Source organism: Chelon labrosus (assembly GCF_963514085.1).
Source record: "Chelon labrosus genome assembly, chromosome: 17".
NCBI lineage: Eukaryota > Metazoa > Chordata > Actinopteri > Mugiliformes > Mugilidae > Chelon > Chelon labrosus.
Window position 1 is genome coordinate 2,874,622 of NC_140350.1, and position 24,964 is coordinate 2,899,585.

The 24,964-nt window shown below is 42.4% G+C and overlaps 2 protein-coding genes across 8 annotated transcripts in view; both read left to right on the forward strand.

Moving 5' to 3' along the window:
• The first annotated feature begins 155 nt into the window (after positions 1-155).
• On the forward strand, positions 156-1,222 carry h2ax (H2A.X variant histone). Its single transcript, XM_084565258.1, has one exon. It carries the CDS (start codon positions 461-463, stop codon positions 887-889), a length of 429 nt encoding a protein of 142 aa, XP_084421384.1. The 5' UTR covers positions 156-460; the 3' UTR covers positions 890-1,222.
• A 1,832-nt stretch (positions 1,223-3,054) lies between these two features.
• The window catches only part of phldb1a (pleckstrin homology-like domain, family B, member 1a), a 29,896-nt gene continuing 7,986 nt past the window's right edge, over positions 3,055-24,964 (forward strand). Inside the window, exons 1-19 of one of the 7 annotated variants that reach the window (XM_084564690.1) lie at positions 3,055-3,194; positions 8,309-8,407; positions 8,948-9,071; positions 9,916-10,086; positions 11,088-11,213; positions 12,338-13,464; positions 17,328-17,555; positions 17,643-17,774; positions 17,924-18,061; positions 18,584-18,712; positions 19,611-19,766; positions 19,859-19,969; positions 20,071-20,160; positions 20,269-20,400; positions 21,402-21,542; positions 22,881-22,982; positions 23,059-23,137; positions 24,080-24,224; positions 24,546-24,636. In XM_084564690.1, the coding sequence (XP_084420816.1) occupies positions 8,348-8,407; positions 8,948-9,071; positions 9,916-10,086; positions 11,088-11,213; positions 12,338-13,464; positions 17,328-17,555; positions 17,643-17,774; positions 17,924-18,061; positions 18,584-18,712; positions 19,611-19,766; positions 19,859-19,969; positions 20,071-20,160; positions 20,269-20,400; positions 21,402-21,542; positions 22,881-22,982; positions 23,059-23,137; positions 24,080-24,224; positions 24,546-24,636 (3,282 nt within the window). In that variant the 5' untranslated portion in view covers positions 3,055-3,194; positions 8,309-8,347. Of the gene's footprint in view, positions 3,195-6,432; positions 6,574-7,561; positions 7,734-8,308; positions 8,408-8,947; positions 9,072-9,915; positions 10,087-11,087; positions 11,214-12,337; positions 13,465-17,327; positions 17,556-17,642; positions 17,775-17,923; positions 18,062-18,583; positions 18,713-19,610; positions 19,767-19,858; positions 19,970-20,070; positions 20,161-20,268; positions 20,401-21,401; positions 21,543-22,880; positions 22,983-23,058; positions 23,138-24,079; positions 24,225-24,545; positions 24,637-24,964 lie in introns of those variants that run through there. The other 6 variants (XM_084564689.1, XM_084564691.1, XM_084564694.1 and 3 more) reach the window with 6 other exon arrangements.

The following is a 24,964-nucleotide window of genomic DNA, read 5'->3' on the forward strand; positions in this document are numbered from 1 at the left end:
TCATTATTTTCACAGACCATATATATCCAGTAGATCATGCAAAACACTCAAGATCAATGTTCATGAATCTGCATTGAATGCACTTTCCCTTTGCTGTAGTTTAAAAACGCGCCAAAAAATTAAAGCTGGAGGGAAGATAGTCGATTGGTCTTCTGTCTCTACCTCGACCCACTCACAACAAGTAGAATACTAGCAGGCAAACTAGCAACCAATCGCCTTTATTTCCTCTGTGAGCTCTATCATGCTTGGTTCGACGTCACGAGAGTTGTCACAACTTCCTGTTTCCTGTGACCTATCACAGCCAATCAAATCCTTCTAGTTTCACCCTGACAACCAATCACTGTTTAAGGAGGGACAAAGTGTGGGGTTTATATCCAGGTCGAGTGTTCATTTCTTTCCTATCGCTTAAAAACTACGGTTGCATTTACTACTAGAGACGATATCACCTGAACAATCAACAATGTCTGGAAGAGGTAAAACCGGAGCAAAGGCCCGTGCCAAGGCAAAGACCCGTAGCTCCCGTGCTGGTCTGCAGTTCCCCGTGGGCCGTGTTCACCGTCTCCTCCGCAAAGGTAACTACGCAGAGAGAGTCGGCGCCGGCGCCCCGGTCTACCTGGCCGCCGTGCTCGAGTACCTCACCGCTGAGATCCTGGAGTTGGCCGGCAACGCTGCCAGGGACAACAAGAAGACCCGTATCATCCCTCGCCACCTCCAGCTGGCTGTTCGCAACGACGAGGAGCTGAACAAACTGCTTGGCGGCGTGACCATCGCACAAGGCGGCGTCCTGCCCAACATCCAGGCCGTCCTGCTGCCCAAGAAGACCGGCCAGTCTGCTCCGAGCTCCGGCAAGGCGGGAAAGAAGGCCTCCTCTCAGTCTCAGGAGTATTAGCTTGCTGGCTAATAACTTTAAACCCAAAGGCCCTTTTAAGGGCCACCCACTCCTCATTGAAAGAGCTACTCTCCCTCTTTATCCCTGTCTTGTCCCACATTTCGCATGATTTTTATTTTAAATAAAATTTGTTTTGTAAAAAAACAATCTCGGTAATGATCCTTGATCTAAGGCTACTTGCTTAGTGAAAGGGGCAGCAAGTGCAGTATAGCTAGTTTGCTTTTTATGTTACTAGTTTGCTTGGTGTTCTTTGGGGGTGTGGGCGAATGATGGCTTCCAGACCATGTAGGCTGGATCGATTTGATGGTCATCAGGTTCTTTGCAGCATGACACTGCAGCTTTAGTGCAAGCTGGGTATTTGTTGAAAACGTTTTGCAAATGCTACTTGACTGACAAGGTTTAAGATCCTGTATTCATACCCAGTAAATATAATTTCAAATCTAGCAGACTACATAAAGGTTAGACTATTTTATTTCATTTTTTATTTTATTTTTTGTTTGTTAGAAATGGGTTGCATCAGCAGTCTGCAGAATCAGCATGATGTACCAACTGCAAACTAGGATTTATTGCAGTACTCCATAATGCTGCATTAGTTTCAGTAAAGGGTACCCCCAGTAACTTGGGACAGGTTGTTTTTGAACACTGAGGGATCTTACTTGTTAAATCGGTTGTCTCTGGGTGACAGCTGACCTGAATTGCGTGTTTGTGCGTATGTGTGGTTAAAGCCTGCACAACAATCTAACGGCTCTTCCTGCGTGAAGCTCCAGGTGTTTCCTTGTTAAGTGTGAAGGAACAAGCTAATTGTGTATGTTTACCAACTAGAGCACAGTGCATATGGCCCTTGCACAGCAGGCTGAGAAGGCCTTTGCTGGAAAAAGGCACAAAGCAGTCTCCAGTCTACACAGTCCATCTAAATGCCTCTTAATGGACAGTTTATATAGGCCCTGTCTTTTTAAATTGAACACATGCAGTTTATTTTTTATCAAAATATAATACCATGGGGGTGCTATTTAGGGATTTTGCCACCAGGGGTCGACTGTTTCATTGCTTAAAAACTAGATCCAGGTGTGCTGACATTTAATAACAACTAAATACTATTTACTGCATTTATAGTTCACATATTCATGTCATTTTCATCAGAACCATCTATGAAAATATTTCCTGCTGGAAATGAGTCATTGCTCAAGTCAAAAACTATTGAGGGTCCATCAGTACATCAGACAGTACAACTTAATGCTTCTGTGTGTGGGAATCTTAATCCATGTGTAATTTTATGTCTCTTGTGGTGGCAGGTTGACTTTTCTCAGAACACCTCACTAATCTGCTTTAAATCTCCCTTGACCTTTCTGCAGGAGGACAGCATGCTGATGTTGCTGTCTACTTGGACTGTTTTATTCGTGGCAAAAGCAGCGTGATGCAACGAGTTCAGCTGAGCCCCGTACAGGCTGAACCAATTACTCGGGTCTTGGCAACGCGTCTAACACCAACATCCAGGCTAAAAATTCCAGCCTAAAAGGAAAAACCCAGTGTCAACTGGCCACGATAACTATAATTTCCTGTTTCAACACAGGCAAAATGCTCTTAAATTTACCATCACTGGTCTTTTCAGCTGTTTGTGGCGAAGGAAATTACTTGGTGAGCTGTACTTTCAGTACTTTCATGGCACTTCTCTAAATTTATACATCAAGTAGATATGTGAGAAATGGTTCATTTGAGAGACAGTGTGTCTGCGAAAGATCACTTGTGATTCTTTCAAAGTTCAAAAGTTTGCTGGCTATCCCTGTGCAAATCTTCATTTGAAGTTTGAAATTATGTCATCTAGTAGACATCCATGCCATGTTTTGTTAATTACAGCTCTGTGGTAAATGGAATAAAGAGCAATCAAATCTACGCTGAGCTAGGAACACTGAGAGGAAAAACTCATTAGGTTTCAGTGAATGAAAGTCAAGTGCACTTCTGTATAGTGAAGCCAGTTTCAAAAAAGAAAAGAAAAACAAAGTAAAGCAGCACAGTCATATCAGCTGTCTGGACTGCACACCTGAGAAACTCCAGATAAAGTGATATGTTAGAAACACCAGCAGGAATGGGGAGTGGGGACAAAAAGAGGGCTGGACCTGGCAGATATTATGTAGACGCACCAAAACATTCACTTTAAAATGACTCAACAGCAGAGAAGGAGGGACAGCATGCTTCAGTCCTCTGGAAGACTTTAAACATGAAGGGTTTGGGAGGATGCCTCGTCTTGTGGTTTTAATCTTTGAACTGAATCCTTCCACAGACAAGAAGATGTTCCTCGTCAGCTCTGGTAATGAGAAACAAAAAGATGTGCTCAAATGTGTGTGTGTGTGTGTGTTGCTGGGAGAGAAAGTTGGAGATAATGAGGCTATTGTAGTGGTTTACACTCAAGGTTTTCTGCCCAGTTATTTTACACACACCACACTTGAGAAACTTAAAATACTCTACATCATCATCAGTGTTAGAGTCTTGTATCAATGTCTTCATGAAAAACAGTGTATAACTTACTGCAGAGCACTAGGAGCAGGTGGAAGTCATCTGGTTTTACAGAGAAAGATTAGGAGCCTAACCCAGCTGGCTTTGTGAATGGACATTTTTATGCCTGTGTGAGATCAGGTTGCTTTTGGGGCTCAGCATCTAGTTTTGTATTTAAGTGGAATTAAATGATTATTGTTTTTCTTAATTCTTAATCACAGGATGATGAAGTATTTGTCTGACACAAGTGTGAGGTGCACGTGTGCCTAAGTGAGTGTATTTTTAACTTTTAAATCCTACAAAAACTCCACTTCTGGCGATTGTTTCATGGGAAAGCTATTTGTACCATTTGTTTTGCAGCTTTAATGTGCAATCTTGAACATGTTAATAAGCGAAAAGAGAAAAAAAGAAAACTGTACATCTGTTTGGTGGGCGACTGAAAGAAAACAAATGTGGGAATATTTGCAGTTTCCTGTGGTTCATTCTGGATTGTCTGGGGGCTTTGTCAGAGTAGTTTTTGACCAATCACATGATTTGAGCTGGTGTGATTATTTTGTAATGTATGGGAATATGAAGCAGACTCAACTGGGTTTGATGTGGAAGGGTTTGTTGCTGTATAGAGGGAAAGTGTTTGTATTTGCTGATAATGTCATATCATAAATCCTTATCTATTTACGCCTGTGCTGCAGATGATACTAACCCATCTGTGGATCACTCTATCATAACTCTTCCCGCAGGATGGTATTTCCTGCTCTGAGTCTCTCATGTAGAATCATTCCAATCTGTGTACCGCATCAAAAATAGCTGAAGTCACATTTAGGTCAAGGTTTGGACTAAGGTCACGTTTTCACTTGTCATTGTTAGCTGAAGGTGCAAGATTTGTGCATGGCCTGAGAGGAAGAGCTGACTAAGTGCCTCAATTTAGTGCAAGGGAGACCCTGGGGAGAAAGCTGATCTTCTCATCAACTTCCGACACAGCCTGACTTCTCTGGCCGAGCCACCTCTTGCATAATTGTTACCATCCTGTCCACTGTCAGGTCCAGACATCCTGCAGAGGCCTGCAGACGTTTATTTGCAGTATTTAGCGTGTGTAACAGGACGGCACACAACAAACTGTCCGATCCAAACCTCTCAGCAGACACACAGTTCAATATCTTGAAACATTTCCGCCAGAAATCCGTAAATTCACACACTGACAGTGCAGCTGGCTGGCAAATATTCCAGTAGTGGGGAACTTTCATCATGATCCCATAACATTTTTTAGGCATGAATCAGTTCTGAGTTTCAACTGAGACCAGATATTTGAAAAGAGAGAAGGAATTCACTGAAATATTTTTCTGTCCAATAACTTTTTAATACTTTGTTTTCGGTATCTAAAATGTGGCCTTTTTGTAGTAAAGCATTTTCAATCAATTTTGACAGCTGGTTACATAATATCAAATGCTCCTTGAATAGTATGAAGTAATATCATTATTTTTATTAGTTTTACCCAAGTGACATGCAAATAAACTACGTAGTTTAAGTAAAGTTATGTAAAAATCTAAATTCAGGTTTATTAATTTGCTTTCTGAAAACTACAGTTGGCTTTTATCCAAGTTACTTTTAAAAGCCAATTTTTGTGCAGTATAACTTCAATAACACAAACTATTCTTAATTATTATATTAAGCCTTCAGGTAAACATACCTCATGTAACATGACCACTAACTTCAAACTAGGAGCAAGGCAGCAACAAAACCACCGCCCTAGCCAGCAGCTTATTTAGCAATTTGTATACTCTGGTAACCTTAGCCAGATCAGTAGCCTTAGCTAGCATGCTACCATTGAGTTAGGCTTTATTAGGCTTTATTTGGTCTGACCCAAGCTCCTCCTATGTACATTTTTGGTTTATCAAATTGGGGGCGGAGTTAAGCACAACCAAGTTGGCAACCGCTGCCCCTGCCCACTTTGAGCTTCAAACCTGCTGATGACCTTCTGGCCCATTTTTTCAATACAGTCAGTGGTTTTCCCCATCATTTGTTATTGGTGTTAAGTTTTGTAAAGAAGATTGCAGACCCTTATTGTGACTTTTTTTGGCAGAAAATATATTTCATGCCATGTATCAATAGTATCTGTATAACATTGCTTTTAATAATCTATTTTCTTCTGCTCCATTTGCTTATTTGTTGTAGACAGAGAGCTACACTAACTAACCTACATTGGAAATCACAATTTAAAGGCCACTGAGCAACTGTTCCTCCCCTCAGCTGCAGCCTCCACATCATCACTAACTGGCAAACAGAACCCTCTCTGCACACTTCTCCAGTCTCCATTCCATCTGGTTACTTGGTATCCTCTGTTTGTTTGTTTTCATTTTCCTTCGTGACTCATCATCTGCTTCATTTCCTCCATCTCCTCTCTGGCCCCCCGACCATGGGAAAAGCCTTGAGAGATCAATAGTGGAGCCTTTCTCCCACTCTCTTCCACTTTCTCTCTGTTTGTCTGTAAGCCAACCAGTTCCTGTGGGACGTCTGAAAAGATGCTCACATGGGTTCACTCACTTCCTGTGGAACACAGTATTTCCCTATCCCACAATCGTTGATGTATCAAGCACAGTAGATGCATTATAATCCACGTGGTCCGCCTAGTCATATTATCATAAACTGTTGTTTGACAGTTTTTCCAGAGTGGAAATACCCCTTTTCCAGTTTGTTACATCAGTGGTTCAGAGCTCAGAGCAGGAAGTCAGAGGACACAAGGTCTTTTCCATCGCCCACTCCTACACCACGTGTTATTTCCTCCATAGACCAGACTGTTAACACCTGCTTTACCAATAGAGGTCTACCCAGCATTCTCTGATCACCAGGTGTGGTCCATCTGAACTTTCAATCATTGCAAATCCTCTCCATGTTAAGGACCTTCTGAGCAGGATGCAATGTTATTTACTCTAAGGAATCAGTTTAAAGGAAGTACGTTTTTTGAGGGCAGTGCCGACGTCTGGTCCCCCTCAGCTACATGTGACTCTGATGGGATGTAATTCTGCACCGGGATGGGGAGGAGAAGGGGTTGGGAGGAGGGAAATAGCAGAGGAACTCGGAGAGTGAATGAAAAAAGCAAGGAGCAAGACATAAACAATTATGTGGACGCTTCTTTATATATTAACAAACTTCAGACAATTCTATGCATCTAGCTGTTGTCTGGACTCAGTAGAGAAATGGTAAGAGCTGCATGTTTATCAGTAAAGTAAGTCAACTTTTTGCTGTTAGCCACAATTGTTGTTTTTACTGTTTTATGTCATCCTTTATAAAATAACCCACTTTTATTATTATTGATAGTTATATAAGCTGTAAAACGTCCTGCGTCTTTTGTCATTTTGTCTGTGTTGACTGGCTGCAGAAGTCTCTTTAAAAGTAGCAGCCCAGACTGTGTAGCTGGCGGTATCTATTTTCAGAAGCTCATGGCAAGTCTGAAGGGCATTACTGCCTCCGTAATGACAGGTTACAGCACCAGGCCCTGCATTTGCAAGCTTTAGGACGGTTCTCTGGCCTGGGTGTGTACATTAAATCACTGAGGTTTGTGGGACTTGGAGCATATGTGTGTGTGTGTGTTTGTGAGTCAGACAGACGGAGACACATTACCCTGCCCACTGTCCTGTCCTGTGTCTGAGTGCGTGGCTCAAAGGGGGCCAGTGTTGACAGCCAGTGGGCTGACAGCAGAGGCGTGAGGGGTCCAGTGTCAGCGCTGAACAGAGGGGACGGTCTGTTCTCCGTGTCACTGGGTCCTCGGAGACTCACACACAAGACATGATTGTCAGATATGTGTGTGGTTTCACCCAGCAGCCTCTTCTGGAGTGACATCAGACGCGGATTGAACACCCTGTTGTCTCAGAGGACTAAATTTGGAGCCGTTATGGATGGATCTTTGGCTATTTTTTTCGATGATAATACGAAGAGACAAAGACCTCAAGCATTTGTGTTTGATGTGCCTGTGTATGAATGAATTGATGCATTTATTTCCTGGGAAAATTCTGATATATAAGACTCTGTCACTGAATGGTCTGCTGAGTGTAAAATGGCATGAATCACATGTTACGGCATGCAAACGATCAGGGATAATCTTTTGGGCAAAAGACAGTAGAGTTTTTGCCCAAATCAAAAAAAACAACAAAAAAATCTGGCATCAGTGGCACAGAACCCAAATCTGAATTGTAAGTCACACACCAGACGCTGTAGTCAATATCCCCCTTGGCAGACAAAACAGATGGCAGATTGTAGATAGTTGTGTCTACTCCAGTTTTTCTTGCCATGCAGGGATGACAAACAACCCATGAGAGTGATAGTGAAAGACGTGGATAGCAGCTTCTAGCAGGAATATACGGTGAGTCATCTGGGCTGCTTATGCATCTGTGTGTGATTGTTTGAGGTATGTCTGCTCCTCGCGGGCTGTTGTTTTCCCCTTGTCTGATGTGAGCGTGATGAGCAGACAGCTGGATTTAATCTGCAGCATCTGTCTGCAAACACATGGAGTGTGTGGGTCTGTATTATGTGCGTATGAGTCACGGTGACTCACCATGGTCAGAGGAAACAGTGATCTGACCCCTGGTGTGTTAGGCACCTGCAAAGCTCAGTTCACACCTTCTTCAAAGCACATTTAGTCACATAATACCTTTGTGCGCAGTTGTCTTGCGTTTCCATTCTCTAACATGTAAAATCAGCAGGCCGAGGCATAAATCAATAGCAGCTCTGCCGGTGGATGGTTTTGTCCGTAGTTCTGGAGAAACAATCACTCTGTATAATGGTCTGGTCACATGGGCTTATAGCTTGGGCAGAAGGGTTTCTAAGGAAAGCACTGTTCTCATTGTAGTACAACTGTAGTAGCAGTATTCCCAGCGCTCCCATTCATGCCCTGCTTCCCTTTCTCTCCTTCTCTCTATCTGTACGTCTGTGCTTCAGGACCTTCATGTGTCAGATAATTCTGACTGTCCTGCCGACATGGATCGCATGAGCAGGAATAAAGTGGGACATGGGCGACAGACGCATCAGGTGTTACAGGTGAGGCATTTCCTTTTTGCTGGACCACTTACGGCTGATGAAACTCTTAAGTTAAATCGAGTCTAACTGTATTTATTATGATGTGAATCAGCTTGAGAAATTGACTCTGATGATACTGTTTCTTTGCTATTCACTCTAATAAGTGTATTCTTCTTTAGTTTATGAACTGATCTTTCATTCAGATCTTACAACGTGCAGTCTTCCAGCTGCAGATAAACATCTAGGCTATACGCAATGATATTTCCAGGACAGTGAACTGTTGCTAGTGAATATGATGTGACAGCTACTGTGTTTACTAATGCGGGTACACAACATACTTAGTAAATCGAGAAAGTTTAGGTTTTTAACAGTTGTATCATCAGATTTATATATTATATTATATTGCAGATCTTATTCACTTTTTTAAAAAGTCTTATTCAATACATAATGTTGCCCACTTCAATGAGTGATATGACTTCCTGGAAGTGTAAAATCAGTTGTGTGTAAAAAGTAAACTAATGATATTTAATTAGTTTTTCCAATTGATTTTGTTTTTAACAGAACACTCCTTTAGACCTGATTGAAACAGGCAAGTCCCTGAAAGTCCAGACAGAGCGTCCCCACCTGGTTAGTCTGGGAAGTGGACGCCTGAGCACAGCCATCACTTTGCTACCTCTGGCAGAAGGTGATGATCTGTGTGTGTGTGTGTGTTGTTTTGCGTCCATGTTTGAATGCTTGGAGAACTGAGAAGTTATTAAGCTGTTTAGTGTTTGTTAAAATGGTAACAAGCATTGTGTTCATGACAAAGTATTAATTAAAAATAATACTTCTCAGCTTATACTCTAATGGTTATCCATCACTGGAAATATTCAACTGTTCAAATTCTGCCTTTTCATAATGCTGTAAGTGGGACTTAAGATCAGGAAACAGTCTGTCTTGATTGCTATATGGCTGGCATCTCTGTAATCTATGTTACCATGAGAAATTTGGATGCTTCCATAAGCACACTATCCAAAATAAGTCCATTGTTTTTTAATAAATAAGGAGCACGGCTTGTCAAGAGTTATGAACTGACAAAAACTTGTCATTACTCATACTGAGCCGCAGTTAAATGTTTGTCTTCTTGCACCATTTGTCTTGCATCGAGCCTTAATATCACAGAAGAAGACAGAGGGCGTGACAGTGGCGCCCCAGAGAAAAGCCTTCAGGGATTTCCTCTGTGCCATGAAATAGGAATAAATAGTTTGTGTTGGACTTCTAATCAAATTGCAGCGCTCACGGTTATATTAATTTACACTAACAAGATGCCTTTCATCTGCCAGGCTAAGCGCATCTCTAGAGACTAACACCTGTTGTTCAGCATTTGTACACATGCTGATGCCATTTGGGTCTCCACCCATGTGGCCTTGACCTCTGAGACCGTGACGGCTTTGGATTTGAACCGCAGACCTAAGAATACCTCACGAAGTATTCAGCTCCACTCGGGGCTCCAGTAAGTGACGTTGAGAGGATGTTTTCTGTTGTTGCAGGGAGAACCACTCTGGGAAGTGAGGATACAGATATTCCTCTGCAGGGGCCTGGCATCGCAGCTCAGCACTGCTACATTGAAAACCATGCAGGCAGCATCACCTTGTTCCCATGTGGAAACCAGTGCTCTGTAGATGGCCTGCACATCTCCAAACCCTATCGCCTCACACAAGGTACACAACTCACTACAGTGATATGAGTGCTGGTGTTACAAACTGTTATGGAAACCCTAAGTGTAACATTTAAATTGAATGCAAAGTCAGCACAAATGCTCTTTAGCTTCACAATAGCAAATACAGTCCGTGTCCTTCCAGTAACATGCATAAAAAAAGCCATAACAGTCCCGCCTCCCTCAGTCCCCTCTCTTTGGGATGCAAGCCAGCAGCTACACCATAATGTCATTTGAAGCCGGTGTGTGTGGAGACAACAGCTGCTGCCGGACGAGAATACTTCAGGCTTTGCTTCATTCAAAGGACATTCGTGAAATTCTGAATAAAACAAATTGGGAATGGAGGAGACTGCTTTGTTTCTCCCATAAGGAATACATTTTGCAGCCCATTGGACTGCTGGATTAACTAAATATTGAAGTTCCTGTGGAATATCTATCAAAATCTTCAACGTGTGGCTCTCAGTAAATATATCAGCATTCTCGAAGGACAAGAAATGCAAGGAATGAAGAAGGAGTTGATTTCGCATTCTGGTTAATTACACGTAAGTTAAATTAGTCGGTTTGTTTTTGTCAGTGAGACACTCCAGGATGTCATCACACGTAATGTAATGAGAGAGAAATTTGTTCACATGTTGTAATTGACTGAGTTCTCTACTAACCACAGGAATAAGCAACAACAATAGCATGTTAAATCTTTATTTTATGACTGAAATGTGGTTTACACTCAAGTCAAATTAGATTCAATCAGACAAATTGTTCCTCCCTCGCACTTTGGAGTCTATTGATTATGTAATGGTTATAAGCAGGACCGCATCCTGAAATGAGCCATTGCCTAGTTCATATTGGTAAAAACGTAATTTGAATTTGTAAAGTCATTTAACTAAAAGTTCAGCAAACTATCAAAAAAAACATGCATTAACCAATTGTAATGGCTTTGTAAAGGTGTTAACTAATAAACTGATCAAATATTCTGTACTCTACGTACATGATCTTCTCCCCTGGCAGGGTGCATGCTGTGTTTTGGTCAGTCTGCCTTTTTCCGCTTCAACCACCCGGAAGAGGCTCAGAGGATGAAGAACATGCTGCCTGGAGGAAGCCACGGACTGAATGCCACAAAAACACTTCCTTCAGGTAAAGACCCTGCTTTGATAATTTCTCAATATGATGAACTCGACCATATCTAACACCAGCGACTGAACAATTCCTATGATCCAGAAATAAACTTGTTGTGACATTACTCTGTGTATGAAGGTTGCACAGTTTCCTCAGGAGCTATTCTGGGTGGAACAGATACTGTGGGTACACCAACCACTTTGGATTTCTTCTTCCTGACTGTAAAAATCTGTTAGTTCCAATTATCATTGAACATGAGTTGCATAATTTGGTGCCATCCATTAGCATGATAAATCTATTTTGGGCAATGTTTAGCTGTATCAAAGCTTAATGATGCTTGATAATTTGAAGTCAAATAGACTGCAGAAACAGAAATTGTACTTGTTTTGTGCTTCTCAGACTTGACTGAAATATTATCCTTGACAGGATGCAGAAATAGCTCAGATAGGAGCTAATTATCAGTGGCCTACATTGTGATCTACTTCACTTACTGTCGCACACACACGTCAGTGTATAACCTCATTGTGTTAATCTTATGACCACCATTTTAACTAGTTTCTTTTATGGTTGTATTTGATGCTATGTTATTTTGGCCCACTGCCTACTGTAACTGTTCTTGATGATATTTAAAGTCCATTCTCCTCTGACCTTATTGGGTTTGCTGTGAGAGGCTGAAAAGCAAGAACCACCACACCCTGTCCAGTGTATATGGCCCACTCTTTCCTGACCAAGCCCTGATTTCATCTCCACTGAATGAGGTACATGGCTGCAGCTTTTATATTTAGCTGCACCAGATCCCTGAAGGATTACAACATAACTAAGGAGCATGGGGACCACTGGGTCTGCTTCATGCAGGAGACCGTGGGCTCAGAGACATTTATCACTATTCAAAGTGCCCCCCTGAGACACTAAATGTGTGGGTGAACAACATGTTCACGAGTATTTGACCTTTATTGGACATCCCCCTTTGTCCTACAGCTGACCTGTGGTGAGGGTCAAAAGTACAATGATGGCCCAAGACAGATCCCTCTCATTGTGTGTTTGTTTATGTGTGTTTTTGCAACTGTCCTTTCTACATTCACTGGGAATGCTCATGCACAAGTGTCTCTCTCTCTCCCCCTCTCTATCTCTCTCTCTTACAGACCCCCACAGTGTCCTGAATGGGAACCATGAGTCTTTTTCAAGCAACAATGACTCCAATATCAGCAAAATGGCAAAAAACCTGCAGGACTCCTTGGTGCTGAAGACTCCATCATCCTCATCTTCTGGGTTCGGAAAACAGCCTGTCCCTCAACCATTTCCCAGAGACATGTTAAATGGGCGAAGCAAGTCCCCTGCAGATATCTCCATTTATGAAAACATCGGCTCTCTGGGCCAGAACCATGACAACAAAGCCCCTCCAGTACCTCCCCGGTCCCCTCATGCCAACTCTCCTGTCCCCCATCCACGGACCTCACTTTCTGTGGCCTCAAGTGGTACCAGTGGAGGTCAGAGGGCCCGGGAGAGCCCAAAGCCTCGAAGGAATGTAAGAGCAGAGGCTACATCAAGCCCAACACCACAAAACAGGGGATCAGGAAAGAGCACAGAAAGCTCAAGCTTAAGTCACAAACCGTCCTCCATCAAGTTTTCCCCAACAGCTCCATCCAGCCCTCACTTAAGAGGTTCCTCCATACAGAAGAGATCTCAAAGCCCCATGAGAGAGCAGAGTCAGTATCTCTCCCATGTGGAGGCCTCTCAAAGGCTCGGGACTCAGGAACCAAATGGGTCCACCAGTCTTAGAGAACTTCCTCCCCTCAGCCCTTACATGTCTTGCAAAGAGACTCAAGGATCACAAGGCTCGACTTCCTCCCTTTCCTTGCAGGGCTTCACTAGTAAATCTGTCCCAGAGAGCCCTCAAGGCCATCGCAAACTTACAACTCCTTCCAAAGCAGAAGCCATAAGGGCAATGTATGCCCAGAGTCCATCATCACTCCCTGGGCTAGAGAAGGAGTTAGGAAGCAGGCAGATAAGGCCTGGCCCAGGAAGTGCCACCATGTCAGGATTGAGTTCGGTGTCTGGTTTGTCTCCTCTTGCAAGCCCTCACAGCCAAAGAAAGACCTCCTGCATGACTGTAAAAGGATCCTCCAGCAAGGAACCCAATCTTACAAAACCATACACCCGGGAACGCAAAAACAGCATCTCTGAGATCAGTGACAATGAGGATGAATTGTTGGAATACCACCGCCGCCAGAGAGAGGAGAGGCTGCGTGAGCAGGAAATGGAGAAACTGGTGAGTGATCAGCTGTTGAAAATAATACAATTAATCCAGTCATATCAGATTTCAACTCTCACCAAAGTCACACCCATAATCAGTCCAGATGTAAGCTTCCCCTTGGAAGTCATGAACAAAGTATTTGCTGCTCTGGTTTGCCTTCTCTAAAGGTTTGTTTATTCTTTACCCTGAGAATGGTTGGAATTTGTATATACTTAAAAGCTGTAATAGGCTACTTCCTCTTTGGTCTAATAGGGAAAAAACATCAGAATGCTAACAGTAACACAGCCACAGCTGTATCTGGGTGAATAAACAGAGCAATAAATGTAAATGTTTCGAGTTGGTGTTGTGGTCACAAGCTTAAGCTCAGTGTTTACTGTGTGGCAGTGTTGTGATGTGAATGTATCTTACCTGATGGTGATGGAAAGCAAGTGGAAACAAGGCTGTATTTTTGAAATGTAATATGTTGAAGGCGTGTTTTTATCATTTTCACCACCCCATTTTAGTCAGCACCACACACAGCATCCTCCAAAATGTTCATAAAGTTTAGTTAGCACATTTATTATGCTGTTTCAACATAAACTGAACATTATATGAAAGGAGGATTTAGTGCAGGACTGTTAGGAACTGACAAAAGATTGTAGTTAATGGACAGGCATGTGTGTGGATGAAATGATTTAAGGGGATTATGGGACTATACTCCTAATATGAAAAGTTGTTGATTACTGCAAACAGCTAAGGTTAGATATAGGAACTTTATTTTCCACCAGAAAAACAACATAGGACAATTGATGAGGACAAACTCTACAGGGTGAACTTGTTAAAGGACATTTAAAAGACAGTGAAGTGGAGAAGGCAGAGACTACAGACATGGCAGGCTCCATGTCTGCCTTCAGATATCTTTTCTAAATCCTTTGGCAGACGGCCAGTAGCCCATCTCCCCTGAACATTACTGGCATCGTCGGCCCATGTGGCCCGAGCGACACGGGGTGAACATTCTTCCAGACGTCTCGGGGTCCAGAGTAGAGGGCGCGGCTGCTTGTTGCTCAACACTATATTTACCAGAAAGGATGAGCGGCATTTACTTTCAAAGCTGCCTCCACTTGACTCAGGCCTCCTTCTTATTTGCACACTAGATCATACACTGCATGCTTGTTATCCATCTTCAGTCCATTCCCCGTGCTCGCCCACTACTACTCACAACGCAACCCGCAGTCCCATTCTTCAGCCCCCATCCCAGACTGTTGGCTGACAGCTGAAGTGACCACAGAGTCGGGTGGTCGCTGCCGGTCCTCTGTGTCCACAGACTATTTCAGGAACCAAAAGGTTTCTGGTAACAGAGTTGTCTGTTGCTACTCTGTGCTTATGTTGAGTCATCCAGTATGTGCAGACAAAATGCTGCCAATGCATAAACAGAGAAAGATCAAACATTTCTTGGCCCAGGGATGTGCTGATTAGACTAATACTGCGACTGTAGAAAATGATAAACTGGGTCAGCTGTTAATTTTGTCAAACCGTATCCCTGATGATTAATTCTAGTAGCCCATATAAGTACACATAGTTTTAAGCATTTAAACATTCAGCAAATGTCAAATTTTCTAATTTGACATTTGCTGAATGTTATAGACTTAAAGTGTCTTATATAGTGTTGTGCTGGTGATAGATTTCATTTCACAATAGGCTAATACAGTATGTGCAGTCTAGCATACACACAGAATACATGCCAACCGAAAATAGATGTCCACAGTGTGAAAGTTTTGTTTAATGACACAATAGAGGTAGATGGAGAATCTTTCATAGGACTCCTATCAAAGGGATAGCTACATTTTGAAAAAGGTGCACTTTTGTTTCTTTGAAAAGGTTAAATGAAATGCTTGAAACTACTCTGTTCAGTGTTTTGTAGATGTTAGCTGAGCATAGCATAAAGTCCAGAGTCAGAAGCAGGCAGCTAGCGTGGCTCCCGTCAGAGGTTAAAGAACAAACCAAACAAACAAAAAATCTTAATCTGCACATACACACAAATAAATGAATAAAATACCTGTGAAGGTAAAGCCCTGGAGTGGTTAGCTTAGCTTAGCAGAAATTGGAGAAAACCTATTTAAATGTAAAACTTGGATGATGGAGTAAAGACAGAGCCACAACCTACTACTTCATGACTTTTAGTTAGTAAACAGATTTCTTGTATCTTTTTTTGAGCAAAAGTAGCTGTTCACTACTTAGTAGTAGTAGGAAGTAGGAAGTAGTGCAGGTAGCTTCATATTTGGACACATTTACAGGTGAGAGTGATTTTGATCTGTTATTCTAACTCATGCCAAGAAAGCTAATGAGCGTATTGTAAATGTTCAGCTATTGTTTTAAGAAGGCCCCTCCATTAGCATCCATTATATCAGGGTACCTCTAACATTCTTGTTATTTCTGCCTCAGTTGAGTTTGAATAGTGCATTATATTAAGAAATACATTGAATAAGAAGGCAATTTGTTTGTACGCTGTTTGTTCTGCATTAGGGTCTTAGTTTGTTTTCTTTTATCGCAGCCTTGAATTTAGCACTCGATGAACATACATTTTGCCCCGTAGGGAGAGACAAAGAGAGGATTTCCTCTTAGTGAAATGAATTTATATTTGGCACACTGCTCTCTTGGCACAGTTGTCCCAGATATGCACTTTGAAAACCCAAGCTGCACTTTATTGCCCAGTAAAAGTAAAGGGCATAGCTAGAGAGGAAGAGATCTGATAGAGACATTAATTTTAGCAACAGTTCCAGTGGAAACTGCTGGTTTGCAAATTAAAATAAAATAGTTCTATTTTGAAGGCTAATTGAGAGGCCTTCTTTTGCAATACATGAAACAAAAGCAATTATTTTTTACAAGTCATACTGTACTATATCAGCAACTAAGCATATGGGAGGTTATTTTTCAGCGTTGCCTATTTTGTTCCTGTTTATGATTCCAGTTAAAGCTACAGTTCAGCATGTTCTTAGTTGCTTTCTGGCAGTGAGTAAGACAAGAGGACTGACAACATTTTCTGGCTGTCAAATTTAAGGGGCTGGTTAGCTTAGCTTAGCATAAAGACTGGAAAAATGTCAAATATCTGTCAAATATTGAGCTTAAAACCAACTTTTACCATGGTTCACAGCTTTATACAGTGAAATCATGGTATCTGGTTCATCATTGACTTTATATTCCTATCACTATGCCTTTTATTTCATCTGTTAATAAATATGATTTATTGGTACGGCTACTTGCCCTCAGGGTGTAAACAGCCTCTGTCTAAGGTGCAAATCCTGCCAATAACATCAATGCTCATAACAGAGTTGGTGGCTATTTAACTGCCTGAATAATTTATATATACGTCAAACTCAAGCGTTCCTCATCTTGCCAGATTGGAATGATGATTACGTATTTCTGCACTATTCTGGTAGAATAATGCAAGCATCCCATTGTTTCGAGTAATGGCAGACGACAGAATTGCCGCAAGCTTGAACTACGTGGCACGTCAAACACAGCGCATCAGAGAAAAACAAAACAAGTATCTAAAAACATGTGACATCTGAACCATCTCTGGTCAGAATGTACAAGCTAGTAGCAGCTAGTGTCATGTAAACTGAGATACAGTTATTATTTTGACAGTCTTTTTTTTAGTGTCTGCCAGATCCTGTTTTCATAAACAACTAAAGCTCTGACAGGTTTTACTATGAAGCCCCTCCTGAGAGACAAACAACGTCAGCTTCGGCCCTCCTGATATCAGGTTACAGCTGCCCCGTGCCAGTGGCCCAGGGACAGCTGTCTAAATGCTACAATGTCACTCAAGGACAGTTAAAGCTAATCTGCGATATCATCTACAGTATCAGACAGCAAGCTTACGCCTCGCATCTCTGCTACAGGAGCGACAGAGACTGGAGACCATCCTGAATCTGTGCGCTGATTATAATCACGAGGACAGTGCTGCGGAGCTGGTGAGGAGTGTTCTGCTGGGGGGTGCAACAGGAACCTGCTTGGACACAGGAGCAGGGATGTCTCTTCAGGGAGTAGACAGATCCCAGAGGGTGAGAGAGAACGATGAGGAAATCCAGAGAGAGGAGTCGAGCAGCACAGAGAGCACACATCAAGAGGTAAAATACTCTCTCTTGTATTCACGTGTGGAAAGAAAGATGAGCCAGATTTAAATTTTGTTGATTTTTTTAAATATATTTTTTCAGAGGGAAGAGCTGTTTGCTGGGCAGGAGCAGGTCTACCTGGAGGAGGAGAGGAGCAGGACCTTGGCCAGGGTTGATGACCTGAAGCACAGAGTCAGTGAACTGGAGCAGCAGCTACAAGAGACCAGACAGGAGGTTAACAGTCGTGACGTGGCAATTTATCTTGCACGCTCTTACGTCAACTCAATCTTATAGTGGGAGGAGTGGAAGCTGTTTCACCTTCACATGTTTGTTTATTTGACCAGCAGTTGGTTTGCAGACTCTGTCTTCGTATTTGCCTGTAGGTGGAGATGGAGCAGGCCCTGCTGCAGGCAGAGAGGAGGGCAGAGCAGGAGCAGGTGGAGGCTGAAAACAAAATCATCTCTCAGCTGCAGCTCAGACTCAGCCAGCTGGACACGGCCACCCAGAAAGAGAAGGACAAGGTGGGCACGTGGGACAAAGTAATGTGTCACAATAAGTACTGTCTATTGCACATGGAATACGTGCATTTCACTCTTCAAATGTGCAAACCTTCTAGAATTCAAATTATCTACAGAACATTTTCTTAAATCTCAACTGACTTGCATTGCTTATGTATTAGTCCTAAAACACAATGCACGACCTGTCTTTGCTCTGAAGTGTTCAATAGTCCAACAAAGACAAAAACAGCGGCTGAAAGTTTGCTTGCAAGTGTTTTAGCAGAATGCCACCAAAAGTAAAATGTTGATTTTGATGTGCAGAAGCATGTCTCCTATTTTAACAACACCAACTCTGTGAAGCATCGCTCACACCTCTACCAAACTAACCAATGCTTCTGCTAATGATTCCTTAACAGACCTGGCTGCCTGTCAGCTTTAAAGCCTGCCTGCTTGGATTTGAGTTGTCCATGATTTTTATTTTTTTTTCTCTCCCTGGCGTGGTATGTGAATGCGGACACGACTGTGTGTGTCTTTGTGTGTTTTTAGGGGAGGGCTAATGTGTCGGCTGAGCGGAAGGCCCTGGAAAAGCAGAGGAATGAGTACAATGAGCTGAAGAGGCAGTTTGATAAGTGCCCCTTGTCTCTAAGGGAACAGTTACAGGAGCAGCTCAGCAGGGTCAGTGTTCTCACGCAGCCCACTGGCTGGCAACAGTGAGTTATAATATACTGAATACCGCAGTGCTGTACGATCTGCACAGAGGCATGACACTGACTCAAGCACTCAGATATACACATATCTGCAGACTGCTGCTGCACTTCATTATTTAAACATTATTTAAAGTTTAATATATCAGTGTCATTTGTAAATGTAATCAGACAGCAAGCAGCCATTTTAGTCTCCTGCTTAATCACTGCTGGTGTCTCATTCTGGTTGCTTGATCATTTCAATTGCAGTTAGTAATAATTAATAAAAAAGAATTAACAGCTTTGCTCTAAAATTTGCATGCTTTTTTCCCCCCATGAATTATTAAAATCATCCGCTAAAGGATTTTAGACAGAGCATTGCCAGACTGGATGGGTTTAAATCTATTGCAGGTCATAATAGACTTTGACTGATGAGTCTGGTGTTTTTTATAAGTTTCCTATTGTCAATAAACCTGGTGGAAAGACCAAAGGAAAGCAGGATCGTGTCCATATCTTATCATCTCCAGCCTTTCCACTGTGTCTCTGGCACTTGGTATGGACAGCATTATGTCCACAGATGGAAACGTTACACCAACTGGAATAAACAGTGAATTATTTACAGACTATTTTAAACTGCAGATTGATACGTGGCACTGGATTAATGGCAGGCACATGGTGCATGTGGGATTGATTCAAAGTGAAAAATAGTTACTGTGCTCAAAATAGGGAAGCAAACCCTCCAGAGGAATATCAATTTGGTCTTTTCATCGAATTTCCTTAACAATAAGAACAATACTGTATAATGCCAGCCTTGTCCTTTAATAACTGCGTTTCACTGATTTTAAAAAGTGTGAATAACTTGGACGTGTCTTGCATATGCATGTGGACAGAAATCTGAAGCTCTGGAGTCTGGGACCAAGCATTTCGAGGAGCTGGAGTTCTGCCAGCTGGAGGAGGAGAGCAGTCTAGACGAGAAGAAGGAAGCTCAGAGCTCACAGCTTCTCCAAGAGCGAGCTGATTATCACTGCAGCGTGGCCAAGAGGAAGGTGGGGATGCATGTACATCAGAAAATAAATACATCATGTGTGGACAATCTGGTCACCAGCTTGAGATTATAAAGAAAGTGGCTGATTTGCAGGAGAAGATGGTCACTCTGGACGCTCAGGTGAAGCAGCTGGGGCTACAGGCATCTCAAGACTGTGAAAGGCTGGCAAAGGAAAGGGCGGTTACTCTGCAGCTCTTACAGAAGGTTAGCCTCTCTGTGTTCTTGTAAATCATCTTAAAATGTGCATATATGATTTAGCTATAATTGAGAAACATGTGTGTGCCTGTGTTGTATCTGCCCTTCAGGAGCAAGACAGGTATTTTGCCCTGGAGAAGAGGTACCACACCCTGACAGGAGGGAAAAACTTTCCAAAGGCCAACGGCAGCATGCCAGAGGTGAGCAGAATGCATGTCTTGATAACACAACCACCTGTGGCGTCTAAGCTAGAGGAAAATTACTGCAAAAGGTGGATTTATTTTTACTTAGGTGAACTTTTTAAACAGGAATTGCTTCACATCAGCGAACCTGACCTTGTTTATGTGGACGGCCCTCCTCATAGCCCCTGTCCCTCCTCTGCCTCCTTCTCCTCCTCTCACATCCCCTCCCCTGAACTCTGTCCTGTCAGGCTACAAGAGGTAAATCTCAACAAAATCCTCTTTGTAACAGAACCTAACAATCTCTGTGCTTCTGTTCTAAAAATGAGCATGATGGTGTGGGTAGCTTATACGTACAGACAGCCTGCAGTGTGTTGGCAGGTCAAGTTTCTGTCTTAATATTTGTTTGAAGTTTGTACAACATGACCGTTGATGATTAAACCATAAAGTCAGTGCTATCAACACGCATTTTGGCCAAGTGACTTTTGATATCTTCGCTGCTGTCTTCCTCCTTCTTATTGCTGTATCGTGGCTGTCGATGCAGGAGTACCTCAGGCTGGCTGATGTCTATAGGATGTATGGGAATGCTTCTATGCAGCCTCACTCTTCCTCCCCTGCTGCTCTCCACTGCCTCTCCCTCACTGTCTCTCCAGCTTTGTCATGTGAGGTAGACACCCTTTTCGCTCTCTGCCGTAACTGGTTTTGTCTGACTTGTTAATGTACTACGATACTGAAGCCCACCAAAGCACATTAAAAATATCCTCAAATATTTTTCTTACAGATGCAACTTCTTAACTTTCTTTTCCACATTCTCTCTTTCTCTCTGTCTTGTGAATGAATGTATGTTGTGTGGCTCTGTTTCTGCACTGGTGGTTGAAGGAGTACATCACAGTCAGCCAGTTAAGCCACATCTTTGGGATGCAGAGAGTTGATCCCTCCGCTTCCTCCTCTGTTCCATCATTCCAACTTGCTTCCTCTGAATCCGCCTTCTCATTCAACTCCACTGCATGTGGTCCTTCCTCCTTTCTCTCTGCACAGGTTTGTCCTGCCCTCTTTAAATGAAGCATTTTCTTTGGTAAATGAGAACTGCCACAGTTATGTCTTCCGAACATTTCCACTGATATGATTTTCTTCGCTGTCACAGCTTCATATTGTCATGAGGAATGAATATATTTTCTACTTGCCTGATGCTTCTGTAACTGAGTCCATTGCTCTGCTGCTCACTTTTTTTCCCTTTGGCTGGATACTTTTCATCACCTCAGAGCCAGCCTGAGCTGAGTAGGAATGCATTGCCTCCTATTAATCTCGAGCGCTGGTACCAGGACATCATGGCTGCTGGAGAGCCTCAGCCATGTCCTCCACCTCTGCCTGCAAAGTCTTTTTCCTCACGCAGACATGGGCAGGTAAATTCACTATCCTCCACGCTTGTTTTTAGTATCTAAAGGGCACTCGCAACAATAAAATGCACTTACGACACATTGTCCATGAGGCAATCTGCTCTTTAGCTACACTGTTAAGAATTTACCTGTGAAATAACAGCAAAAAATTGGCAGCAGGGTTGCCATTATGTTACTGTAAAATTAATATTTTTTTAATGTCACTAAAATTTACAGTTTTGTAATGTTATTGAAAAATACAGTATGGGACTGTTTTTTTTTTATTACTTTCCTGTATAAAAACGGTAAAGAACGGGCAGCAGGGTTGCTATTATGTTACTGTAAAATTAACATATTTTTACTGTCATTTTACAGTTTTGTGCTGTTATTGAAAAATACAGCGTTTACTGTTTGTTAAGATTACTTTCACAATACTTTACAGTCAGTACTGGTTTGTTTAAAAATACTTTATTTATATTACCTATCCAAGCTGTCATCTGGCGAGAGGCAGTGTACACCCTGGACAGGTCTCCAGTCTATTGCAGGGCTAACATAGAGAGACAGACTCACACCTACAGCCAATTTAGAATCACCAATGAACCTAACCAGCATGTCTTTGGATGGTGGGAGGAAGCTGGAGTACCCAGAGAGAACCCACGCAGACACAGGGAGAACATGCAAACTACACACAGAAAGGCCCAGTCGGCCGATGGATTCGAACCCGGGACCTTCTCGCTGTGAGGCATCAGTGCTAACCACCGCCGAACGAACAGATCCAGCTTCCCATGTGTAGTTTGGGTTAAATTTCCCAGAATGCAAAAAATACATCATGATACCGTGATTTAGAAGGTTTGGATGAATGATTAGCGGTAAAATGCTGTATTTTAGGAAAACAGTATAGTTCTGTTAAAGGAACAGTAAATCACCAAAATTAAATTTTTTTGTTTGTATTAACAGTAGAGTGATGTACTCAAAAATAACAGGTTAATACTGTTGGAATTCTGCTGTAAATTAACAGGAATTTCTAACAGTGTACTCAACTATCCTTATTTTTATGCCTAGGAATCCCTCTAGTGGACATTTAAGTCCAGGAGTGCATCCGTCCTGTCCAACAAAGATTAAAAAAGGTTAAATAAGGCAAAAAAAAAATAAAAAAAAGGATGGGACAAAGCACACACTCGTCTAAAAACTGTTAATATAACGCAAAATAAAATATAAAACAAAAAAGTTCTTGCATTCTTCAACAGAAACGTGAAAACATCCACCGTGAAAATCAAACTCCTGTTCATGCAGGTGGGGAAGCGCAAGTCAAACTCAAACCTTCTATTAAATAAATGATGAACTGGACTATGTTTCCTCCCTCAGCTGTTGAAGTCTAAATCAGATGGAGAGGTTGGACAGGCATCATCGAGCCCAGCCCAGCCGCCCTCAGGTGGTGTTATACATGAAAAAAATCCCTCCACCAAGGTCAGCTTCACACACAGAGACTGGAGTCAAATCTTTAAAGTGGTTCAGTGCGTGATGCTTTTCATCTGTTTCTCAGGGGTTACAGTTAGTGCTGAGGGAGATGTCGAACCCATTAGACGTGGACTCCAGGAGGCAGCTGGCCCTGCAGAGTAAAGGTAATTGAGTTCACAGTTCCATCACATCCATGCACCACACTGGAGGGGTTCAACTGGTATAGCTGCACAACTTTAAACAGATCTTGTCACTTACTGTGGAGCATAAGGAGATCTATATTACCTTGATTTTTATTTATTTATTTATTTATTTAATAGGGACAGTGCACATTAATGAACATGTATTCACACAGCAATAGACGTAAATATGCTGGATTATGGCAACAGCCGCAGTCCCTAGGCAAAAACATGATAAGACATAGGACAGGGCAATAGATCACAATAAGAGCACAACATAAGAGAGGACATTACTAAGAAGATAAAAGTCAGTGGTTACAAGACTGGTATGCTTTCAACCACTGCTTGAGGTGAGTTTTGAAGGTTTGTAATGTGGGACACTCCCTTATGGAGAGAGGAAGACTGTTCCAGATCTTACTGGCCTTTACAGAAAGAGCATTTTGTTCAAAGGCTGAGTCTGTGGAGGAAGTACCCTCAAGTGCCAATTCATTAGGTACACTAGTGATAATGAATGCATTCTGCACTGAATCTGAACTTCATGAAGGCTGTGGTTTGTATTGTATTTTATTATTGTATGTGTTCCTAATATTCTGACAGTGTAGTCAGTGGGATAGGCTAAAAAACAGAAACACTAGTGTTTAATTCAATCCAGTTTAACAGCACCAGAAACTACATCCTCTAAAATGATCATCCAGTTGAATTACCACCTTTATTACTCTGTTTCAACATAAACTGAACATTACAACAGTCACGAAGGAGGATTTAGTGTTGGACTGTAGAATTAATTCCTTCCAACTAGTGTACCTAATGAACTGGCAAGTGAGTGTACATCCCCAGTGGGTATCTAATTAGTTTAGCACGCTCTGTATCAGTAGAGGGCGGTGTAAGTCTGTGTCAGTTGACACTGCATTCTCTCTTCTTCCACAGATCCCTCTCCCACAGTCCACCACTCCATCCTACATCATCAGTCGCCACCAAGTGGAAACCAAGCATATGACACCCTGAGCCTGGAGAGCTCAGACAGCATGGAGACCAGCGTCTCCACCGGCAACTCCGCCTGTACCCCAGAAAGGTGAGAGACTGGAAAAGGAGCAGTTGGCTCTGTTTCCATGGGAACACTCAAGTCTGCCCCGTCTCCTAGGAGAAGGGTCACTGCGCTTTGTTCCTGTGACAACATGCTTTGTTACATCCCTGCTCACGTGACTGCTAGGTACACTGGCTGTTGCCATGCCAACCCATTCAAGTTTTCAGTCATGTCTTGAAGTTAAGTTTACTGGTGTTTATGAAGAGACCCCGTGTCTTGCTCTCCTGCTGTTTGGTTTCCAGGCATGTCTGTTTACTTTGTTCATTCAAAGCCGTGTCATCAGATGCTCCCTCCCTCTGTGTGTTGTAGTGCCTGTGGGTTAGAGGCCCAGAGGATAGAAGAGATGGAGAAGATGTTGAAGGAAGCGCAGCAGGAGAAAGCCCGACTGATGGAGAACCGAGTGAGTTTCCAACTGTACTGCTGTACACTTAAAATGAAAGGTCCTGCCATGACCAGACACTGATGTCCTACCGTGTTGAAAAGTTTGTCTGTGTCAAGTGTTCAAAGAACACACCTTTACAAGCCGTGGCAAATTATATAAGGCAGTGTTTTCAAACACAATGTAAATATAATGATATGGATAAGTAGAATAATGGATAAACACTTTGCAAATGGATAGAATTGACCAGTAAAACCCTAGTTTGAAACTCACCACCTTATCTTTGGCATAACAAATATGTTGCTAGTGGAATTTACTTATTCCATTTACAGTAGTAAGCATGACACCT

Excerpts from the sequence above, each read along its gene's own strand:
- h2ax (XM_084565258.1), top strand. The coding sequence starts at position 461 with ATGTCTGGAAGAGGTAAAACCGGAGCAAAGGCCCGTGCCAAGGCAAAG.